General features: G+C 42.8%; 1 protein-coding gene across 7 annotated transcripts in view; it reads left to right on the top strand.

Annotated features, from left to right (window-relative positions):
- Positions 1–3616: 3616 nt before the first annotated feature.
- Positions 3617–22730, top strand: part of LOC118231892 (collagen alpha-1(XXV) chain) — a 196528-nt gene continuing 177414 nt past the window's right edge. For 2 of the 7 annotated variants that reach the window (XM_035426246.1, XM_035426242.1), the window contains exons 1-2: positions 3618–4412; positions 4622–4691. In XM_035426246.1, coding sequence (XP_035282137.1) covers positions 4113–4412; positions 4622–4691 — 370 coding nt within the window. In that variant the 5' untranslated portion in view covers positions 3618–4112. Of the gene's footprint in view, positions 4413–4621; positions 4692–22730 lie in introns of all 7 variants that reach the window. The other 5 variants (XM_035426243.1, XM_035426244.1, XM_035426247.1 and 2 more) reach the window with 3 other exon arrangements.

The following is a 22730-nucleotide window of genomic DNA, read 5'->3' as shown; positions in this document are numbered from 1 at the left end:
TTTACATCACCCTTAAAGGCATGCTATACAGGATTTTTAGCCTTGCTGTGGTCCTCTGTTTGCAACCATAGAAGTCTTCTCCTCCATCTTCAACCCTGCCTACTCACCCCAAGAAGGCTATCCTATCTAGTCATTGAGGTGCAAATTCCTTAAAACTATCGGTAAATTTCTTCCATTAATTACTTGGGATCACAAGTAATTTGAAAACCAAAACCGGACGTCTGGCAACCCTGGCTGGATAACTAAAGATAAAACAGGTCCAACAGAAAACAAGTCAATTCCGTGTCCCTTTTTTAATCCCCTTGGTGAACTTCAGCTGACGCCAGGAGGAAAAGCAGTTCTCCAAGGTTTTTTGAATTAGCCCTCTTGGCTTGTCCTTTTGCTTTGCTGTATCTGGGCCATTCTAGCAGCTAGCTAGCCAGCAACAATCACTCCACTGAGATCTCATCCCAAACCACAGGTTCCCTGTAGCCACACACACCCCTTCCCACACAGAAAATAGCACCACACCCAGAAACGTCCCAAACACATATAATAATAACAAATACAGGTAAAGGTTCACATATTCTATGACATGCATAAGTACATAAGTTACAAAATGCATTAAGACAAAGATTGCCAGTGCATCATATATATGCTTTAGCATGGTTATTTTATAATATTTCAGTAAAAATATTGCATAGTATGGCATTAATTCATAATTTTTATTACTTGGTTGCAAATCCTTTTGCATTCAATGACTGCCTGAAGTCTGCGACCCATAGACAACACCAGACACTGGGTATCTTCCCTGGTGATGCTCTGCCCTTCCTGCACTGCAGCCATCTTCAGTACCTGTTTGTTTTGGGGTTTTTTGCCTTCAGTCTTGTCTTTAGCGAGTGTCATGCATGTTCGTTCAGATTCAGGTCAGGTGATTGACTTGTCCAGTCAAGAATATTCCACTTTTTGGCCCTGAAAAACTCATTGGCTGCTTCAGCAGTATGTTTGGGGGTCATTGTCCAGCTCCTATTTGAAGTGCTGTTTTAATGAGTTTTGAGGCATTTAGTTGGACGTGAGCAGAATTCATCCTGCTGCTGCTGTCAGCAGTTATATTATCTATGAAGACAAGTGAGCCAGTTCCAATGGCAACCATACATGCCCAAGCCATTACACTAACTCCACCATGTTTTACAGATGTGGATTGTGGGGGGGGGGGGGGGGGGGGGGGGGGGGGGGGGGGGTTCCTTGCTTTGGATCATGAGCTGTTCCTTTATTTCTCCACACTCTTCTTTTGCCATCACTTAGGTACAGGTTAATACTTGTCTTTTCTGTTCAAAATAATTGTACCAGAATGGATTTTAATGTACTTTCTTTTTTTTTTTTTTTTAGCAAACTCAAACCTGGCCATTCTGTTCATTAAGCTTACCAGTGGTTTGCATCTTGTTGTTAACCCTCTGAGGTTATGCTGGTGTGGTCTTCTCTTTACTTTAATCTTTGAAACATCTTTGCCTAGATCCTAGAAAGCATTCTTGATTTGTTTGACAAACAAAAAGGGGGGTTTTCTTCAGAAGTGAGAGTATTCTTTAGTCATCCACTACAGTGGTCTTCTGTGGTCCACCAGGCAGTTTGCTATTGCTAAGCTAAACTGTGTGCTCTTGCTTCCTAACAATGTATCAAACTGTTGATTTTGACACACTCAGTGTTTTAACTATGTTTCCCTGAAATGGGGGGACTATGTGAAAAAATGGCTGAAATTCATATATGACTGTTCTAAATTGAATTCACTTCATTTACTGAAAGTTCTTTGAGAACTATTCTTGTTGTTGCTTTCTACTGTGCAATACTGCAGTACAGACTCTTGCCACGTGTTCCTTCCTGTCAGCCATCTCATCCATTTCCATCAGTTTTTTCTTCTGGCACCAGTCATCCTAATTTCGGAGGGCTAAAACATGCACTGTGGACCATGCACTATTCACAATAATACATGGGTGGCAGACAGTGTGCCTACAGAGCCACTAGGGGGTGTTGTAATGCTGTGAATAAACCGCCTTACCTTGGTGAAGCCCAGTAGGCTGGCACGTACAGTAAAGGTGACCTTAGTGGTCATGGCTGAGTCTCCAGGCAATTTGTTTTTATATTCCTCTGCTGCTAATAAGTTTGGGCATGACAAGTTTCTGTAATGCCGACCTTATAATTCACCCGATTCAGTTGGATCCTGAATGAGTTACACATGCACTCCTAGTCACATCTGCTGTGTATTTTGGCCCCTCATTGGTAGTCTGAGCTTCTCATTTTGGTAAGGACAGCAGAAACGGTAGCCATTTTCAGACGCAGAATTAAGACTACACCTCGACTCTTTCTCTTCGATCCTCTCCAGCATTTTACCAGCCCTAATACCTGACTCCATTTTGAGAGGCTGCAGTTCTTTGCTTTTGTGTACATAATGAAGTTTAATGCTTAGTAGTCTGGTTTTGTTCTTGCACATATAACTGCTCTAAAAGATGTCCTGTTGTCAAAAAAGTCCACACTTGTTGCACTTGCTGTCTCCCTTAGGGGTGATGCTGTGGCCTTCTAAGGAATTACCGCAGTTTGGAGGGAGAGGAGTCAAGGAGCAGACTCTTGTATTTTCACTGTAAGTTACTCTTACTCCTAAATGGCAGTGAAGTAGGGCCAAATACAAAATAAGCTTGATATAAATCATAATTATAAACCGGCTTTTTTGTCATTTTCACAAAATGACCACCATTGACACTGAAATTTATTTGCATCATATAAAATGCTTGCAAGTTGATTTTTCAAATGTATACATTTTGGTGATATTCAATTGTTGAATTTATGTTTTGCTGAAAACAATGTTATTTTATTCACAGCTAAACATTTGGGTGAATTTCCCTGGGCATGCATCGGTTTGCATTTGCCCAGGACAGCTGTCTATTGTCTGGAGATTGGGTTACTGTGTAGACCACAAACTTCAGACATCTCCTCCCTCCAATGTAGTCATAAACATGCACCACAGCAGCCAACACCACTGGAATGAGGACAGACAAGGCGGAGGGGGTGGTCGCTCTCCCCCAAAATCTAATGTCTGCAGACTAGGCAGGTGCTGTGATTCGGATGTCTCCACATAGGGTGGTGTAGCAGGCTAATCAATGTGCTTCTGCCCTTGGGGTTGCGACATTAGAGTTACTCTACACTGGGCCCTATTTTGTCACCCAGGGTGATATGACTGGCTTCTACTGTGACATCATTTTCACTATTAGACACGTTTGCGCGTGAGCCCACGAAATTGGATAAATACCATTGGCAACGAGTGTTCCATAATGTTAACATGTAATATAATGACAATAAAAGTTGTAAAACGCATGGTTTCAAAACATTGTAGGCTATTATTACCACCAGCTGTTCTGACATAATTTATGTTTATGCGTTATTATATCTTAAAGACAGCATGATCAATTAATTCTTCAAATCATGTATGGTTAAATTGCATCGATCTACCTGCACTTTGTCAGTGTTTTAATATGTTCTTTCTGGACAGATATTAGTCTGAACTGTCATTTCCTTCTCAACACACGCTGACACACCCTCAGACTGCATATTTATACGGTCTATGGAAATACGGCTGGTGTGAAGCTCGAATCAATAAATTATGTTAATCAGAGAGCACACGCGGAGATTTGGGCGTACTGCCTTATTTACCGGGGGGGATACCGTAGTTGCTATCAGTACGATGTGTTATAGCAATCGCCGCTGGTGAACGTGTTTACTCTCACAAGGTCTTTCAGTTTTAATTCGTACCCATCCTTTTACCAACTCAATCGTTTTAACTCAAGTGACAAGGGTTATCGTCTCGGTAAACAGTGCAACAAGTTAACAAAGCCTGCTGTAAGTCGGTGGGGAGTCTTTCGCAGGTTGCCCCGCTCGGCAGAGGACGGAAGCGCGGTGCCCTTGTTGGACCGTCTCCTTGCTCGCTGGGAGCTCGACCACCTCTCTGGTGTTGTAGCTAACCATAATAGGTTTAGAATAGTTGCGACCCACGCGTAAACATCGAGTCCAGACTAGAAGAGCGCTGTAGCCTGTGCACAATTTACGCGCAAGGAGTGCGCGAGCTGTCGCATTGTTAAGAATCCCATATGAAGGCTTTGGAGGCTCGAGGAAACTCAAGGTGCAGTGAAAGCATGGAGAGGGAACCAGGGTCTTACAAACGGCAGTACTGCTGTAGGACCTTCGCAAGTGTAATTTCGCTTTTATTTTCTGTTGTGTCCGTCGCCTATTGCATTCTTCTGAGTGTACAAACATCCGAGATCAGACAGAGGGTCGTGGAATTGGAAACAACTGGAAACGGAGAGATTCAGTATCACCAGGTTCCCGGCTTTTCCATGGATCAGCTTAATTCATTGGTACGGGAGAGAGTGGATCAACTTCTGTCTCAGGTAAGCTCTCCTGTTCACTTGACAAAACACGCCAGGCGATACTTCATGACTGGTATTCCCTTTGAAAATGCACAAAGACGCTGTCATGGAAAGTTAGTTAGAAATAGTGTCCTAATTTTCAGTATTTCAATAGAATGAAATGATTATCTTAAGGAAAAGCGTATTGTTTCCCTCTTGTCATTTATGAATGTTATTTGGTTTATTTACAGAGGACATACGAACATTTGGCCAAAATAAGGTCTGCTCGAGAAGCTCCACCTGAGTGCAACTGTCCACCAGGTAAATTTGGCAACTGTTTATCGCGTTAAATGTTGATATGGATGTGGGGTGGAACGATGAGTTAAATGGGCTGTTTTTATACATTACATGTACGTAGCCTGCAATAAGCAATTGTTTGGATTAGCGCTGTATCGTGAACTTCGCAGCGTACATCATGCAACAGATGCAGTTATAATCACTCCAAACAGAATTAAAGAGCACGTACCGGCTTATCAGCGACTTAATCACTAAAAAGCAACACATATAACAAAGCAAAGTTATCTTTTATTGTCTCTTTAGGTCCACTTTATCAGCGTGGTTTCCGTCTGTATTGTTCAGTATGCGAAACCGTATGTATTGTTACTGTTTTTTTCTGTCAACCGTTCGTTTATTCCCAGGGCAATGTGGTGTAGTGGCAAGAGGGCAGGGCGTGTAAATTAAAGCTTGCGGCTTCAATTCCAAACGGAGTTCTTACCATTGTACCCTTGAGTACGGTTCTTAACCTGAATTGCTTTGGTAAAAATATCTGTATAAATTAATTGTAATTTATAGCCAATGCATCAATGTAATGTGTGAAAGTTCTCTGGATACGAGTCCCCGCTAAATGCTGAAACCTAGTGTAAATATAATATTGCTTTATATGTCACGCTGTTTATGTGCAGTAGGATAATTCATCCTACCATTTCATTGCAAAGCATTCCAGATTTTAATGTGCGAAATTGTATTTCTTCTTCATTTTCTTGTTTTGTAGCCTGTTATAAATGCCTTTGGTTTGAGTTTGCTTTGCTCGCCAAGAGATGAAGTGTTTTACTGTTGACAAGTTGGAATTTCGTTTTGGAGTCGTTATAGTGCCTGTGTGTTACAGTCACTATTTTTCAGTGAAGTGGGGGGCATAGTCGACTCCAGGGAATTTGGCGGTTCCTGTAATCCCGAGTCCTTAATGGAAAAGACGGCGCGGGCTGCCGAGCCCGGGAGGCGCAGTGAAAATAGCGCTCATGCTGTGCGCTTGCCGCGTGTTGCGGGCGAATTACAGTGATTCACTCCTCTCAGGCATCGCGCTGATAGTTAGAAGGCATCGTGAGGGATACAGACAGCTGAATCACCGCTATTCTAAACAGAAACAGTGGTATTTAACAGCTATACATAGTAGTGCTGGGAACTTTTTGAGACGGGAATGGATTCGTGCCTGCCTATGCCTCGTCTCATTTGGCAAATGCATGCATTTGCATGTTTTCCGTGTAGGTATACTGTGTTTGAATGTACCTGCAAACACACTATATAAGTTTTTATTAATGGCATTCTACTATTTAATATCAATCAGCACACTTCGACGTTGGAGTTAATTACAGATACATATATTTGTTTGCTTTTTTCGAACGCGGAAGTGTCTGAACAGAAAGCGTTGCAGAAAGCAACACGCGAGGGGTTGCGGAACAAGACGCACCTATATTTATCCACCATAGTGCACATCGCATCCCGTGTCTCCGCGTAGGTCTACCCTAACTGGTTTAAAAATACTGAAAATACCCTTTCCCACCAGCAGATGGAAACGCTAATGCTTGGGACGCCCCAAAATTCGGAAATCTGCCATCAGGCGGGAAACAATGCTGGTTTCTGTGCCGTATATAAAATATGAATGCCATGGACATGGTGAGATTCATCTGCCGCAGGGATTAAACAAAGGCGCTTTACTCTAAGCAGTGCGTTTGCGGTCTGAGCACAAGTTTTTGCGAATTCCACTTTCATGATGAGATTAGCCTGATATTGTTCAGCATTGTCCCGATGACAAGTTAAGTTGGCCACGTGACATGGTGGTTTTTCAAACACAGACACGGTCGCGGTCCCAGTCCCACTGTGTATGCTGGTTTTTGTCACGGTCAATATCTTGATCAGTTAATGTTGTTTAAGTTCTTACACAATTTTATACTTTCACTTATTCCAGTATTATGTGGGTTTGGCTCAATGCCATTTTCTCTCTTGTTGAACTCTTCATTTTTCGCAAGTTTAGTTTAGTTAAGTTCCAATGATACGTTTCATTGTTTCACTATCAGCCATTAGGGCCCCCATGATTTCACCTGTCATTCCGGTCGATTCAGTTCAGAAATGTAACCTTTCAAAAGGAGGCATTTGTCATAGGGCACATTATAGAATATCATACTGATCGGACACGTCAGGGATGTGAACGTGGAATTTTTACTCTTAAATAATAATATGGTCTTAAAAGGGTAAGTCATACTAATTGAAAGCATTAACTGCTCATTACAGTTCAGAGGTTGCAATTATGGTAGGAACAAAGACCGGCTTGCACAGTTTGAAAACCTGCCATAACAGGATTGACCACTCAGCACCTCCTCTGTTTTTCGTGCCTTGTCAGGGTAAAATGTACTCTATTAGAGTTGACATGACATTAAACATGTTACTGTGTGTAATCATACTTCCATAAGTGATGATGAATATTCAAGCTGAAGAAAAAAGTAACCTTTAGGCATCAAAATGTAAGTGTGCCAAAAACAACTCCCTTCTGAGCTTCTGTTGTGGTGGGAAGGGGTGTGGAAGTCTAGGGGTTCTGGATTTATGTTTATATGTTTTCTTGTTTTTTTCCTTAATTTAAAGGCAGTCATACTATATTTTGTTTTCACCTTCCACTTGTCACAATACTGGCATGAAAAAATTTTTTTCTGACCAAGATTTTTCTGGCACGGTTTTTTTCCTTTTTCAGTCGTATCTCAAATGGCCCAGTGATTCTGGATTTGCAGTTTTTTCTATTGCCAGGGAGAGGCGGGAAAAGGCTTGCCCTGAGTGGTTAATTAAACTTTTTTTCTACAGTCTTGATGAAATTTTTGAAACAACTGATGGATGGGCAGGCTGTGACTCATGGATTGACAGTGAACTCTGCGTATTGTCCACTTGGGGCCCTCAGGAGAGAGAGGGAGAGCTCAGTCAATGCCAAGAATCCCTATTGATTGAGGTCTTGAATTTTAACAAGCTGAAGCCTCGTCAGAAACCCAACCTGCTCACCCTACTGGCCAAAAAAAAAAAAAAAAACAAGAAGATTATTTACTTCATTTGTATTACTTTTATTTATCTAGTTAGTCAACAGAAGGCTTGATTCTCTTTGAGTTGACCTGGAGGACCATGTTGTATAATGGTAAAGGAACTTAGATAATGCCTCTGTAACTCAGAGGATGCCAGTTCAATTTATAGGTGAGTTTATGCTGTCATCTTCTGGAATAGGAAGCTGAAGCGGAATAGGACGGAGTGTAGCACAGTGGGTAAGGAACTAGACTCGTAACCGAAAGGTCGCAGGTTCGATTCCCGGGTAAGGACACTGCCGTTGTACCCTTGAGCAAGGTACTTAACCTGCATTGCTTCAGTATATATCCAGCTGTATAAATGGATACAATGTAAAATGCTATGTAAAATAGTTGTGTAAGTCGCTCTGGATAAGAGCGTCTGCTAAATGCCTGTAATGTAATGTAATGTAATGAAGCCAAATTGCTTCAGTTAAATTATGTAGCTGATTGGATTTAGGTGAGGAGATTAGCTGGCCAGAGTGTCCGTTTTTTGCAGAACTTTTACCAGGAAATCCCTGGTAACACCCGTCTTGAAAAAGTGTTTTTACTGGATCTTTAAAAAACGACAATGAGTCAGGACTTCGGAATAACATGTGTTCCACAGAATTCCACATTCTACAGCACAGTATCCCCATCGCTTTTGTTTGGGCCGGAGGGAAGAGCGCCCCCAGGTGGCCCGTCCAGATCTCTTCCAGCAACTTTATTTTCCAATGAGGCATTTGTATGTAGTGCATGGATTACGTTTGTAGTCTGTAGTCCCGAACAGGCTTCATTGTTTCGGGATTGGTGCCCCTGCCCGCCCCACTTACCCCTCTTTCCCCACCTGCATGCCAGCCTTTGTTTAATGGGACCGCCAGCAGGCATGCAGTCTGTGGACTTCTACGCAGAGAGATTGCACCTTTCAGGCAGGCGCTAACCACAGGAATTCAGACGGTGAACTGCAGGAAGGAAAAAATATGGTGTGTGTGCGTGCATGCATGTGTGTGTATACACACATATATACACATATAAATAAATAAATATATGTATGTGTGTATATATGGACACCTGAACATCACACCCATATGTACTTGTTGAACAGCTCATTACAAAACCATGGACATTAATATGGAGTTGGAACCCCTTTGCTGCTGTAACAGCCTCCACTCTTCTGGAAAGGTTTTCCACTAGATTTTGGAAAATGGCTGCGAGGATTCACTTCCATTCAGCCACAAGTGCATTAGTGAGGTTGGGCATTGATGATGGGCCTGGCCTGCAGTTGGCATTCCAATTCATCCCAAAGGTGTTTGATGGGGTAGAGATCAGGACAGGTCTCTGTTCAGGCCAATCAAGTTCTTCCTCACCAGACTCAACAAACCATTTCTTTATGGACGTTGCTTTGTGCACGTGGGCATTGCCAAGATGAAACAGGAAAGTGCCTTCGCCAAACTGTTGCCTGTGTTTGAAGTGCACAACTCTGTAGAATGTAATTGTATGCTGTAGCACATGTATGCATTAGGATTTCCCTTTACTGGAACTAAGTGGCCTAGCCCAAACCATGTAAAACAGCCCCAGACCATTATTCATCCTCCACAAAACATTACAGTTAGTGCTATTCGGGCCAGTACAGTTGGCACTATGCATTCCACTGATCCCAGATTCGTCCGTCTGACTGCCAGATAGAGAACTTTGATTCATCACTCCAGAGAACTCGTTTCCACTGCTCCAGAGTCCAGTCCAATGGCGGTGTGCTTTACACCACTCCAGCCGATGCTTGGCATTGCGCATGGTGATCGGCTTGTGGATGGCTGCTCAGCCATGGAAAACCATTTCATGAAGCTCTTGATGAACAGTTCTTGTGCTGACGTTTCCAGAGGTAGTTTGGAACTCTGTAGTGAGTGTTGCAAATGAGGACAGATGATTTTTGCACGCTACATTCTTCAGCACTTGATAATCCCGTTCTGTGAGCTTGCGTGGCCTACTGCTTTGTGGCTGAGCTGTTGTTGCTCCTGTATGTTTCCACTTCACAATAACAGCACTTACAGTTGACTGGGGCAGCTCTAGCAGGGCAGCAATTTAACAAACTGACTTGTTGGAAAGGTGGCATCCTATGACAGTTCCTCGTTGAAAGTCACTGAGCTCTTCAGAACAAAATCATTCTACTGCCAATGTTTGTCAATGAAGATTGCATAGCTGCATGCTTTATTTTATGCACCTGTTAGCAATGAGTGTGGCTGAAATAGTGAAAACCGCTAATTAGAAGGAGTTTCCACATACTTTTGGAAATGTAATATATGTGTGAGAACAAAGGAGGAGAATGCTTGGCCTTTTTCCTCATGTAAATGGAGACTTGAGAGTTGTGAGCCCTGAAGAGGCAGGGAACGTGCTAGGTCTCGGCCGAGAACATGACAGCGACCTGAGCAGAAGCTCGAGAGTGACAAGAAAAGGCGCTCCTACAGCCGGGGGGGGGGGGGGGTATTTGGAAAATGACAGAAAGAGAATTGGATTTATGAGTTGTGTCATTTGGAGAGGGGGGAGAGCAGAATTGAAGTGGAGAGAAATGATGGAGGGAAGTAAGCAGGAAGAAAGCATTTTGTGGCAGGCACATGGCTCTTGGCTCAGCTCCAGTGAGATCTTGAACCTGGGAGCAAACTTCGGTGCAGGCAGTGGAGTCAGTGTCCATCAGCCATTACCATGGAAACTCACTGGAGCATACAGATGTTTTCCCCACCGCAAACACGCTGCATGTAATACCAGGCAATTTTGATTTTTTAAAATGAAACCTAGGCTATACATATTTCCCTTTAGCCATTAGTAGAAGCTTTATTTCCCCCACATTTTCTCATTGGAATCCATGCTTCTTTGCAGCTTCTGCCCCTGAGTCAAGTTTCAAATTTTTAAAAAGGCAAATGGCAATCTCTCCGGCATCAAGTCCCTGCTTTGCAGCAGTTGCCTGGAGACGCAACAACCTGATTATGTGCCGCCTAGCCAAACCCGTCCGCTTTTAATGCCTTTCTGACCCTAAAGGTCTGTGATGTGGCTTAATGCCATCAATACTGGGTCTGTGTAGGTCTGACATTTAAGACACTCTGAGGAGGTCAGATGGACAGCTTTTTTACAAAGAATGCATGACGTATCTGTCATCTCTCACCCTCTCTTTCTCTCCCCTCCCTCCATCTTTCTCCAATCTCTTGCTATCCCCCTTCTCTATCTTTCTCACTCTGTCTCTCTCTCAGTCTCTCTCAAAGGCACATATTTGGAGTGTAGTCCATGAGAGAGAAAGACAGAGAAATAGAGAGACAGCATTAAAGTGAAGAAAGTTATTTGTTACTCAGAAGTAGCATTCAAATTTATTCACGCAGCAGTCTGGCAGAGCCTAACTGAATACGTGTGTGTGTTTGTGTGAGAAAGAGGTGGGGGGCTATTAAAGAGCACTTGTTTCCCATTAAACATAAAGCACCCCACTCTCGCCTCCTCAGGACCCCCACATCTGAGGGATCTGTCTAATGCAGCTGTTTTCGAGGTTCCTTTGGAGTTGGGGGATGGGGGAGTGGACCCACACAAAGGAGTGTATTACCACCATGTATGTTCTGTGCCCAGAAACACTGTCCTTTTTGTCTGGGGACAGCCCCCCCCCACGCCCCCCAACGTTCTTTCATTATTTGAGTCAGAATGACCTTAAGGGAGCTCCCTTAACCCCTTGATCCCCCAAATGTGCGTGCTAACGCACACAGAGACACGTAGATGAACCTCACTCACGCTCACACACAGATGCACCACACACAAACACATATTTTTCCCAGCATTGGAGGTTCGTAATGGCCTCTTTGATAGACCATCCACAAATGCATTTGGAAATAATTTATGATACATTTACGTAATGTACTTCTTTCTTGCTGTCCTGTGGTCCACACAATGCATTCTGGTCAATGGAATGTGGCTCACACTGTCCAAAGCCTTACGCACTGGGTTACACAGATGCCAGGTGTATCCAGCTAGGACTGATCACGCACTGCATACACAGTGTATTCGTGTTTGAGTGGTAGGATGGTAGGAACATTTTAGCCTTTTGGCCCATAATGGGCCTGGTTTCCTTTGTCCAAATTCTAATCTTATCTATTATAATCATGAAGGCAAAACTGACCCCAGATCAGGGCCTCTCAGAGTAGGAACACTTTATAAAGGCAGGCCCAGATCTAGGGTCAGTTTGACCTTCTAGCCCATAATGGATAAGATTAGGATACTGACACGGGAAAAGCTGATCTTGGATCAGTACTCCTCCTCTGAGAGGGTTTGTCTGTGAAAGAAGCCCCCCACACCATGTCCGCACGCCAGGCATGCTCGGCAGAAGCTTGTTTGTCAAAGTGAGTGCAGTTGCTACAAATGAGAAGAGTGAGAAAATGGTTGGAGAGCATGAGAGAGATGTAGACACAGAAAAATAGAAAAAACAGTGCATGATAGAACCCGAGGGAGGAAGAAGTAGTAGAAGAAGAAGCAGCAGAAGAAGAAGAGGAAGAAGTTTTGTTTAATTAATTCTTCTACTTGTTTTACTGTGGTACAGCTGAAGTATGGACACGAAGTATGGCAATTTGGTAAATGAAGACAAACACAGCTGAATAATGCAGCCGTGACTCATTGAGGTCCATTTCTCCCTTTGGGTTTAGAGCCAAAGGCTTGCTACACCTGGAGAAGTGTTCAGGATGGACTGTGTGAAGGGCGCATTCACGGTTCAGCTGATGTGTAGCGTAACGTGACATGGGAAACGGGCTGGGGTCGACGCAGGTGAACCCAAGCAACCGCAAGCGCTCGACTCCCAAGCGATACCTCCCAGTCCATGAGCAGTTAGAGCAGCGAAGCTGGAGTTGAACAGGTTATGTTCTTATAAGAATTTTTAAAATGTCACTGTCATTGACTGTCTTTAATGACTAATCAATAAAAGTATTTGAGTTATAACCTTGAACAGATTATGAAAATGTTCTCTCATTTCTACAAGGAACAATATAACAGATAACAACATCAGAGTGTGCAATACATACAGCCAATACAGAACGAACGATGTTAATTTATGCTGCATGCAGATAAGTTACCTAAGACTTGGTAGTGTTAGCTGTTGCAATAATTTGGAGTCTAGGACAGGGTATGATTTAGGAATCAAGCATGCTAACATGCATGACAGAATTTGCTAGAAGAATTGACGTTAGTTAGCTAGCATGCTCAGCTGCATAGTAGCTAGCCTACTGTAGGCTGGCAATGGGCTTGGGCAATGGGCTACTGTATATTTCAATGAAAAGCTTGTGGAACCTCCAAAATGAAATGAAACAATTTTTTTATTAAAAAAGTTTATTTTTTACATTATCTGAACTTACTGGCTCGCTGACATTCCATACTTAGCTAACTGTCTAGCCTGCCAAATTGGAGCAAACTTTAACCAAATCCACGATTAAAAACATGATAGAAGCAAGGATGATGTTGTCTGGGGAAATCAATGGAAAAAGCAAAAAGAAAAAGCTACTCAAAACGACTCTACACAGTCACTTTACACCTGTCATTCCACCTCCTAGGCTCTGATTTTAACGAGTTGAAGACACGAGTGTAAAAATCACTTTTGCACCAAATGATATGCAGGATTGCATTTGAGAGGTTGTAATTACTGAGATGTCTTTGCTGTAGTTGTATAATTGCAACGGTTTTTGCCTGCATTCTCACATTTATTTACAGATTTGTGAAACCATTTACAGATTTGTGAATCCATTTTACAGATTTAGGAAACCATTTACAGATTTGTGAATCCATGCTACAGATTTGTGAAACCATTTACAGATTTGTCAATCAATTCTACAGATTTGCGAAACCATTTACAGATTTTTGAATCCATTCTACAGATTTGTGAAACCATTGATCAATTTCTGAGATCATTTACAGATCTGTGACTATTGTTATAAAAATACCACCATACTGTTTTATCCGAGTCTCGTTGGAGAGAACGGAGCTTAAAGAGTAATTGCACTCACTGTTTCAGGCTGGCTCCGCCTACGACCCAAAAATATTCCCTGGGGTGGGTGGTGTAGGTGTGTCTATCTCATTTGCATAAATTATTCTCTGTGCACATGAATTTGTACAGCATAGCTGTGCCTAACACAGGAAAATTGGATCAAACTGTAAAACTAGGCATTTCAGATGATATGTGAATCAAGATTCTGAAATGATACGGCCTATTTCTCACCTTGAATGTTTTGAGAACCACTAAAGTATGTTTCTCAAAACATTCAAGGTGAGAAATAGGCCGTGTAATTTCTGAATGTTGATTCACATTTCATCTGCAATGCCTAGTTTGACAGTTTGATCCAAGTTTGGAATATGAGATTATGTATTTATGAACAGGCCGCCATGAAAACATTGCTCGAAACCAATCTGGCCAGTGTTCCATCATAATTAAAAAGTAAACGGAAAAATTGTTACGGGTGGAAACAATTTTCCAGCTGGATATCTTGATTGACATTTATATGACATAGTCGTATCGCCAAAGAGGTACTCTGACATCATGATAGGGCCGGGGCCAGAGTGCAGAAAGAACATTTAAAACTAGAGGGCAGTAAAAAGACATTTTTACATGAGTTTTTTCTGCCAAATTATATTATTTCTGAAATATTGAAATAACGGTATGAATGAAAGTGTTTCATTATAAAGTAGGCTTTCAAATATGTCTACAGCTAAGGAAACATTATCTAGAGTGTAATTACTCAATAGTCACATATGTGATTAGAATGTTCTTAACTGAACGTTCTAATGGTGATGTAACAATCACTACAGGTAATTGAAGGCAATGTTCTAGAACACTGACTTAGAATTTTGAACCAAATATTCAAAAAAAAAAACTATCCCTCAAAGGGTTAAAAAAGCAGCCGGACAGGTTCCAGAGCGCAGCACGTGTTTGTGGACCCCAGGGCGTGCGGAACCCGGACTAAGAGGAGAATTTCACTCGGATTGTTATTCTTCCTCCGTCCGTCAGGTCGGCTTGCCTGCCTGGCTGCCTGCCGGTGAACCGCACAACAGTTTCGAATTCGAGCTGCGCGCTGCGTTATGCTGGAGCGGGTCTCCCGCTGCTAACTCCGATTCTGTATTCATGAGGGGCGAGGAGGAGCGAGGAGCAGCAGCTAAGATGCATCGCTATGTATCCCGCTAGCTGACCATAAGGATGCTTTTTTCCCCTCGGGAACCGGTCTCGGCAAAGTTAACTGGAGAGGAAGTGCTGCTAAATGTAATGTAAAATCTGACTGGTGCTAAATTTAATGTAAAATCTGACTGGTGCTAAATGTAATGTAAATTCTGACTAGTGCTAAATGTAATGTAAATGTGATGTAAAATAGGACTAGTGCGATGGATCTGGATGATGAACATTAATGCCTCCCGGCAGCTTCCTGCTCACTGACTGTGACTGAACACCTGGCTTATGGGAGACTGAGGTGGGTCACACAGTCTGCAAATTTAAAGAATAAAAAAGGGAAGTAGAAATACCACCTCGTGCTCCTGGTTGTGAACTTGTGAAATCAGTTCTTTCAAAAATAAAATACTGGCTTAGTTATCCAGCAGGATGTCAAGGTAATCGAGAATTTAGTTTCTGTAAATGAACTTACTTCGGGGACCACAAAGTTGGCCCGGGGGAGGAGGGGGGGGGGGGGGTTGTGTATTTTTTGGGGTGAGTGAAATCGCAGGTGTGGCCACCACCCCTGAGGAGGGCACAAAGATAACAACCGCCGGACTGCCAGCTGGGAAAGCCTTCACTTTAAAACGAGCTCTGAGCGCTTACTCACCTCACACCTAACGCTAGATTCAACCAACATTCCTAAACTTTAACTGACAACCATAGCTTTTATTCTGGATGGATCGGATTTATGCCACATTTAACAATACCCTTAAATCCAGTCACAACTTAAAGCAGTATATCCTCTATCTCCCTCTTACACCTACGTGATGTTGTGTTGTAGCTTAATGTGATGATTAATGTTTTCATTTGTTACTGATAACCTGATACCATCACTCTTCTTTGTCTTTTTGGCTGAAGCTTTGTAAAGTTGCTGTGGACAAGAGCGTTTGCTAAACTCATAAATGTGAATGTAACTGCTGGTTTCCTTTTCTTCACAAACATAGTAAAGATAAAATCCTTTTGCTTGCATTTATTTGTCAAAGTCAGTCCAGGACAAATGTTGATCGAATCCCAGTGCTAGTGACGCTGTCAGCGACTCTTGGTCACAGTGTTTTGGTGTCAGGGTTCGGTGAAGAGGGATCCATCTTTGGATGGTGACCACACTTGGGGCTGGTGGGAGACTGGGTGAAAACAGAAACAGAAACACCAGGCCGCCTGTCCATTTTAAACCAAATTGGAGTGCCATTTTAATTTGTGCAGTCTAATTACAACTTCAAAGGGTTAATAACCCTAACTTAGACGCCTCCCCACCACACACTGGGCGTGTTTGCATCTTTCATCTAGCTGATCAGTTGAGGAGGAGGAGGAATTGACAGGGGTTCTTAAATTAACCGAAACATGTTAAAAAAGAAAAATTTGTCCCCTTTATGGTCCTCGTTTTGTTAACTGTAAGTCATTTACAGTTATGTTTATCGGCACTCTCTTTGGTTAATAGAGAAATGGTAACTATTTAAACACGCACAATGGTTCCCTTAGCATCAGCCTTAATGACCAGCACTCTCATTGGGATAATAAGGAAATGAGAGTGTTTGAACACAAACTGTCCATAATATAAGGGTGTAGTGCGGGTTCTGCATGTTTTAAGATATCAAACTTTCACCTAAATACAAAAATATTTACAAGGGGTGTGTCTGTGAGGTTTTGCCCAGTGTAGTGTAATTGCTGTCAACATTTTACCAGCATGTTGGCTAAAGCCTGCTTATTTAACTGTAGTAGCTTGATATCACTTGATTGCGAAAGTGATATCCCTTGTAGGGAAGAGGCAATGCAGATTAATGAGGGGCACAGATTGACCCAGGCCCCGTTGTTTTGCAGAAGGTTTGTTTGCGTTCGGACAGTGCAGCACGATGAAACAAGCAAGGCTATCTGGCGAAGGTGGGGCCAGATAAGCCAGTGACACTCAGCAGCGTCTCCTCATTTATATGGGAAGTGGCCAGGCGTAGTTGAGGAGATATGCTAATGCAGGCAGGCCAGAGTATCTAGGGTATCTCTTTTTAATGCTGCTCTGTCATTGCTGTGTCTAATGGAACTCCTTATCTCACACATTTTTCAGGCTGTCACCACGTACTCTGTCTGGATAAAAGCAAATCTCTCTGGAACAGAGATCCTGATCTCCAGTCCTGGAGTGCGGCAGCGTCTGGTTGTTAGTGTGTTTCAATTTATGGACCTTGTTTCCAAGGCCTAAATAGGCTATGGATTTAAACAATGGATATTTAATATTGACAGTGGACTTGGAGGCACTGCAGCTTACCAGGACTGGAACTTGAGATACCAGCAATACAAGGGTCCCCAATTCCACAAGGTCACCTGGTGTTTGTTGCTATGCAGCACTGATTAAGCCAACTGATTACACGGTTGACCTCACCTTGTTTTTTGGTTTGCTTGTTTTTGCTATCTTTAATCATTAACTGATACATTAGTATTATAGAACAAAATGGTGATTTGACAAGCAGATTGGATACAGATACAGGTTAAGGGTTAAATGTGAAGTGTGAGGGTAGCTGAACTGGGAAAGGAGTGCATTGTGGGAAATGCGCAGTGCTTTGGGAAATCCCATTGTAGTGTGTTGGCTGGGGGGGGGTGTGGGGTCATCTACTGTGTAATCTTGTTTATCCACGCGCGCACAGTCACAGACCCTGGAGTTTTTATTTTGTCGCGGGAACGCGATAACGCTAGGCCGTGCCGCGAGCCGGAGCCTGTCGCTCGACGGTCACGTCCGCATTAAAAACCAGCGGCATGACTGACAGTTGTATCGCGGGAGGGAAATGAGCTTGCCCCTGCCCCCGCTCTGCAGAGATAGCGGAGAGGATGCAGGCGTAACCTTGCTTTGAGGAAGTGACTCATGCCGAGTCAGGAATATTGGCTCAAGGTTATCTATATAATTACACAGCGAGTCGAAAGAGACAAGTCTTTTCAAACCAGCCTTTTTACTTCTCGGAAACGCTTACCGAATGATTAAATCTGGGTAAATGGTGTGGAGCTAGATTATATTTATTGATCATTAGTCTCAACAAGTTACTTCTCCAAAGAACTGCAGTTGCTTATCTTACCGTGCCTTTACGTTGACATTTTTTGACAGTGTTTTTTTTTGTTGACAGTTCTGAACTCACAGAATGTTTTCCAGGCTAGTATGGAGAACCTACGCCGAGATAAAAACAGTTGTGACATTAACGTTGTGACTTCCAGTTAACCCTACAGCTTCACACTGATATTGTAGCTTCATGTTCATACTGTAGGCAGAGTATGTGGTTGCCTTGGTCACAAGTTCAATGTTCAATGTAGGGTTGGAAAGTATACCTTATTTTTAGGTATAGCAGTATGAATTCAGGCAATGGCATGCGGTTTTGCAATCTTGCATTCGACTGTATATTTAAAATATAAGAAATTGAACATTGTAACAGTATTTTTATTGGTCATTATTTAACAATTTTTTTTTTTTACAATTAAAGTCCATTTCTGTTTGCGTCTTTTGTAATTTGTATTAAATAACCAAATGCTGTCAAATATCATCATGCCATCATGCCATAATATGAAAAATATTGTGAAATGATGTTTTGGCCATATCGCCTTATCCTAGTTCCATGTCTGTGCCTCCACGTTAGAACTGGATTTAACTAGAATTGGACCTCATACCCTATATAAAGTAAACTGAAGGTGCCCTCTGCTGAATCTGGTGAATTCAGCAGTTACTAAAACGAATTCACCAAAATGAAATTGTGAAGAAAAAGCATAACACTTTTCACATTTACTTGAAGTACAAAGTTAAGGAAAACAGTTGATTGAATGCAGGCCTTTTTTGGCCTGATATGCAACTGAGGTCATGCACATGTATTCATAGGCTCTGGTGGCCTGATAAAACCTGATAAAGCAATTCAGGGGACCTAATTGTAAAAGAAGACCATCTCCCTTTGAGTGGAGGTATATGTACTTCAAAAGACTGTGATCAGAATTTTAATATGCCCAGAATGACAGAGTCTGTCTTACCACAGACCACAAATATGGCCCTGTAGAAAGAAGTTTCCTATAATGATGGGAAGTAGTTAAGAAAGAGAGAGAGAAAAAAATCTGGCTAATTTAGGTTTACAGTTTAGTCACGCTTGCTTAGCATCTTTCCATTGCATTTATGGTCATCAGATTAAAACAGAAAGGCCTGTTTCCCTCTGAAAATAAATGGAAATGTTCTGTGATGTACAAGTGATATTAAGGCACCAGCTCAGAATCCCAGTGTAAATAAGCACCCTCTCTTTCGCTCCTGCACATGCAGACATGCATACATGCAGACACGCAAACACAGACACAAATGCACACAGAAGTTATATCTGTCTGGCCCTTTGCCTTGTTATCCACTAGCTTACGGAACAAACACCATACTCCTAGCTGAATGAACCAATCAGGATGCTCCCCTTAAGGACTAATGTCACCTGCAGCAGAGTTTCAGTCTCACGTCCCAGATTTCTCTCTCTTTTTTTCTCCCCCTGCTCCCTCTCTCTCTTACTCTCTTTCTCTTTCTCTCCTCAGTATTCATTTACTATTGTACAGCTGTTACTGAGTGAATTCTTCAGTTGATAAGTATTGACATTTCTGTGAGTAATCATAATCTTTTGACAGTCAGTGGATATTAAAAAAAGGTTTTTTTCCCCCTCCCAAATCTGTGTATAGTTAATGCATTTCAAGTCTGGCCAGGGACCCCCTACAGAGCCTTGGAGGACCCCCTGGGGTCCACGAATCCCCTGTTTAAAACTTAGGGTCTGATAGGATTGGTTTGCAGTTAAGAGCACAGGTTGGAGAGAGTGTGTTTGGGCTGTAAAGCAGTCTGTGGACCTATGCGGTGTTATCCCCTTTATAAATGAGAACAAGGCTCCAATGCTTTTACTGAGTCTAGTACATATGTTTTAACGATTCCTTCTGACTCCTTCGTGTGTGTGTCTGTGTGTGTGTGTGTGTGTGTGTGCACGTGAACTTGTGTATGTGTGTGTGAATGTGGGTGTGTGTGTGACATATTTTAAGTGTGACCTTTAAAAGTTGCTGGTTGTGCTTATTTGACAGATGCCAGTTAATGTTCTTTTTTGCGTCCTCTCACACTACCGGTGCCAATGACTGACCCAGGACTTGCTGCTCATGCGCCAATCAAATGGACACTCCCCCACAGCATCAATCAAATGGACACTCCCCCACAGCGCACATTGAATACTGCTTCCAAACCCAGCTGTTTGCACTCACAGATCTTTGTCTCGTTCATGCATCCTCATAAGACAACAATAGCACTTGTTCTTATTCTTGACCAGAAAGTTTCTGAGATGTCATAACCATGAAAGCAGCTGGACAATGGTTGGAAATGGTCACAATGCCATCTAGACAGAGTGCGTCACCACAGATGTTATCAACTCTTGTTGTTTTACGGGGACCTTTGCGAATGGCTTTCTGGGTTCTCTCCTTGTTGGATAACACAGAGGCGTTGATTCACCTGCCATTTTAAGTGAGTCAGGCATTACAGTGTTACTATCAGCTCTTAAATCTCCTCCGTAGTGTTTTCACAGAATGTGCTGGAAGGTAGTGTCACCAAGCTGGATACGGAGCTGGATACGGCCACAATATGGGACCTAGTCTATGTCAGGCCAGCACTCTACAGATGGCAGTTTACTATAATGAATAATGATTAAGGTAACCTCACTTAACTCAGAGGTTGCAAGTTTGATTCCCAGGTGGGGCACTGCAGTAGAGCAAAGGTACTTAACCGTAATTGCTGCAATAAAAAAAATGAATGTCATCTGTGCAGGTCGCTCTGGATGAGAGCATCTGCTAAATGCCTAAATGTCAAAGATAATGTGCACCCCTGTCTGTACCCCCCTTTCTCTTGGCATGGAGCAACATGCTCTCCCTCTTGTGAGCTCTGCTGTCTGTCAAACTAACAAATAGATTGGGGAAGACAAGCTGTTCTGAAACCTGTCCTTGGCAGCAATCCTTTTTTTTGTTTTACTTCATCACAAAAATGAGGTTACTGTTTTCTGCAAACCATTTTTTACTATTTTTAAGAAGTGTCCGTGTATTTATGCAGAGGTGGTGGCAGACTGTTGTACCAGGGGGACAGTGTCTGCAGGATTAACTCCAGTCCTGGAGGGCCGCAATGTCCGCAGGTTTATCTCCAGTCCTGCAGGTATCTGCAGGTTTAATTTCAGGCCTGCATAGCCAGTATCTGCAAGTTTAACTCCAGACCTGGAGGGTCACAGTGTCTAGTGGTTTAACTCCAGTCCTGTAGGGCCGCAGTGCCTGCAGGTTTAACTCCAGTCCTGGAGAGCTGCAGTGTCTGCTGGTTTAACTCCAGTGCTGAAGGGCCACAGTGTCTGCAGGTTTAACTCCAGTCCTGGAGGGCCGCAGTGTCTACAGATTTAACTCCCGTTCTGGTGGGCCGCAATGTCTCAAGGTTTAACTCCAGTCCTGGAGGGCCACAGTGTCTGCTGGTTTAATTTCAGACCTGCACAGCCAGTATCTGCAGGTTTAACTCCAGACCTGTACGGCCAGTATCTGCAGGTTTAACTGCAGTCTTGGAGGGCCACAGTGTCTGCAGGTTTAACTCCAGTCCTGGAGGGCCGCAGTGTCTACAGATTTAACTCCAGTTCTGGTGGGCCGCAATGTCTCAAGGTTTAACTCCAGTCCTGGAAGGCCACAGTGTCTGCTGGTTTAACTCCAGTCATGTAGGGCCACAGTGTCTGCTGGTTTAACTCCAGTCATGTAGGGCCACAGTGTCTGCAGGTTTAACTCCAGTCCTGGAGAGCCGCAGTGTCTGCAGGTTTAACTCCAGTCCTGGAGGGCCACAGTGCCTGCGGGTTTAACTCCAGTCCTGGAGAGCCGCAATATCTGCAGGTTTAACTCCAGTCCTGGTGGGCTGCACTTTTTTCTTTTTTAAGAAAGAAAAGAGGTGCCCCTGTATTTCTGAGGTGGTGGCAGGGGGACACAGTGTCTGCAGGATTGACTCCAGTCCCGCAGTGTCTGCAGGTTTATCTCCAGTCCTGGAGGGCCACTGTATCTGCAGGTTTAACTCCAGTCCTGAAGGGGGCACTGTGTCTGTAGGTTTGACTCAACACCACCAGATTGGAATGTTTCTGCTTCAACAGTTGGGAGATGGGCCTCAAAAAGTATCTGATGCGTCTATAGAATCTGTGGTTAAATTAATTCACAAACACGTTGAGACTACAATAATTTCCTGTAATCATCCAGGCAGACTGGGAATGTGCATTTTTAATCCACCCCACTTCTCTTTTTTTGGTGAAATACAATAAGCTGTTTTGGTATTTCACCAGTAAATGAGTGTGCGTGCTTGTTCTCCTTGGACCATTACAGATACACTATTTCTTGGCACTGCCTTTCTCAAAAATGATCTTGCATCCACATTCAGTTCTTCCTTGGTGCTAAGTAAGGCGTCAGGTTTTCAAGCTATGGGATTTGTAGTAACTGTTTTATTGGTATTTAGACATGCCTGGTCCTAGTATAAAATGAGAGAAAATGCGTAATATTCAATTTGCATTGATTAATTTGTGTTGGTGTGGGTGAGGGACCTCAAAAAATAATGCCGACTGCAGGTTTTGTAAAAAAAACTATTAGCAAGAGTAGCGGTAAGACATTTTACCCTTTACGATGTGATATCACAAATATGTGATTAGAATGTTCTTAACTGAACATTCTAATGCTGATGTAACAGTCTCTACTGGTAACTGAAAGAAATTGAGTTCTAGAACACTGACTTAGAATTTTGGATTTTAAAAAAACATTCCAAAACACCTACTCTTCAAAGGGTTAATGCGGGCA

This window comes from Anguilla anguilla, chromosome 7, assembly GCF_013347855.1.
Source record: "Anguilla anguilla isolate fAngAng1 chromosome 7, fAngAng1.pri, whole genome shotgun sequence".
NCBI lineage: Eukaryota > Metazoa > Chordata > Actinopteri > Anguilliformes > Anguillidae > Anguilla > Anguilla anguilla.
Note: the sequence above shows the minus strand (reverse complement) of the source record. Positions and strands in the feature narration are given on the sequence as shown.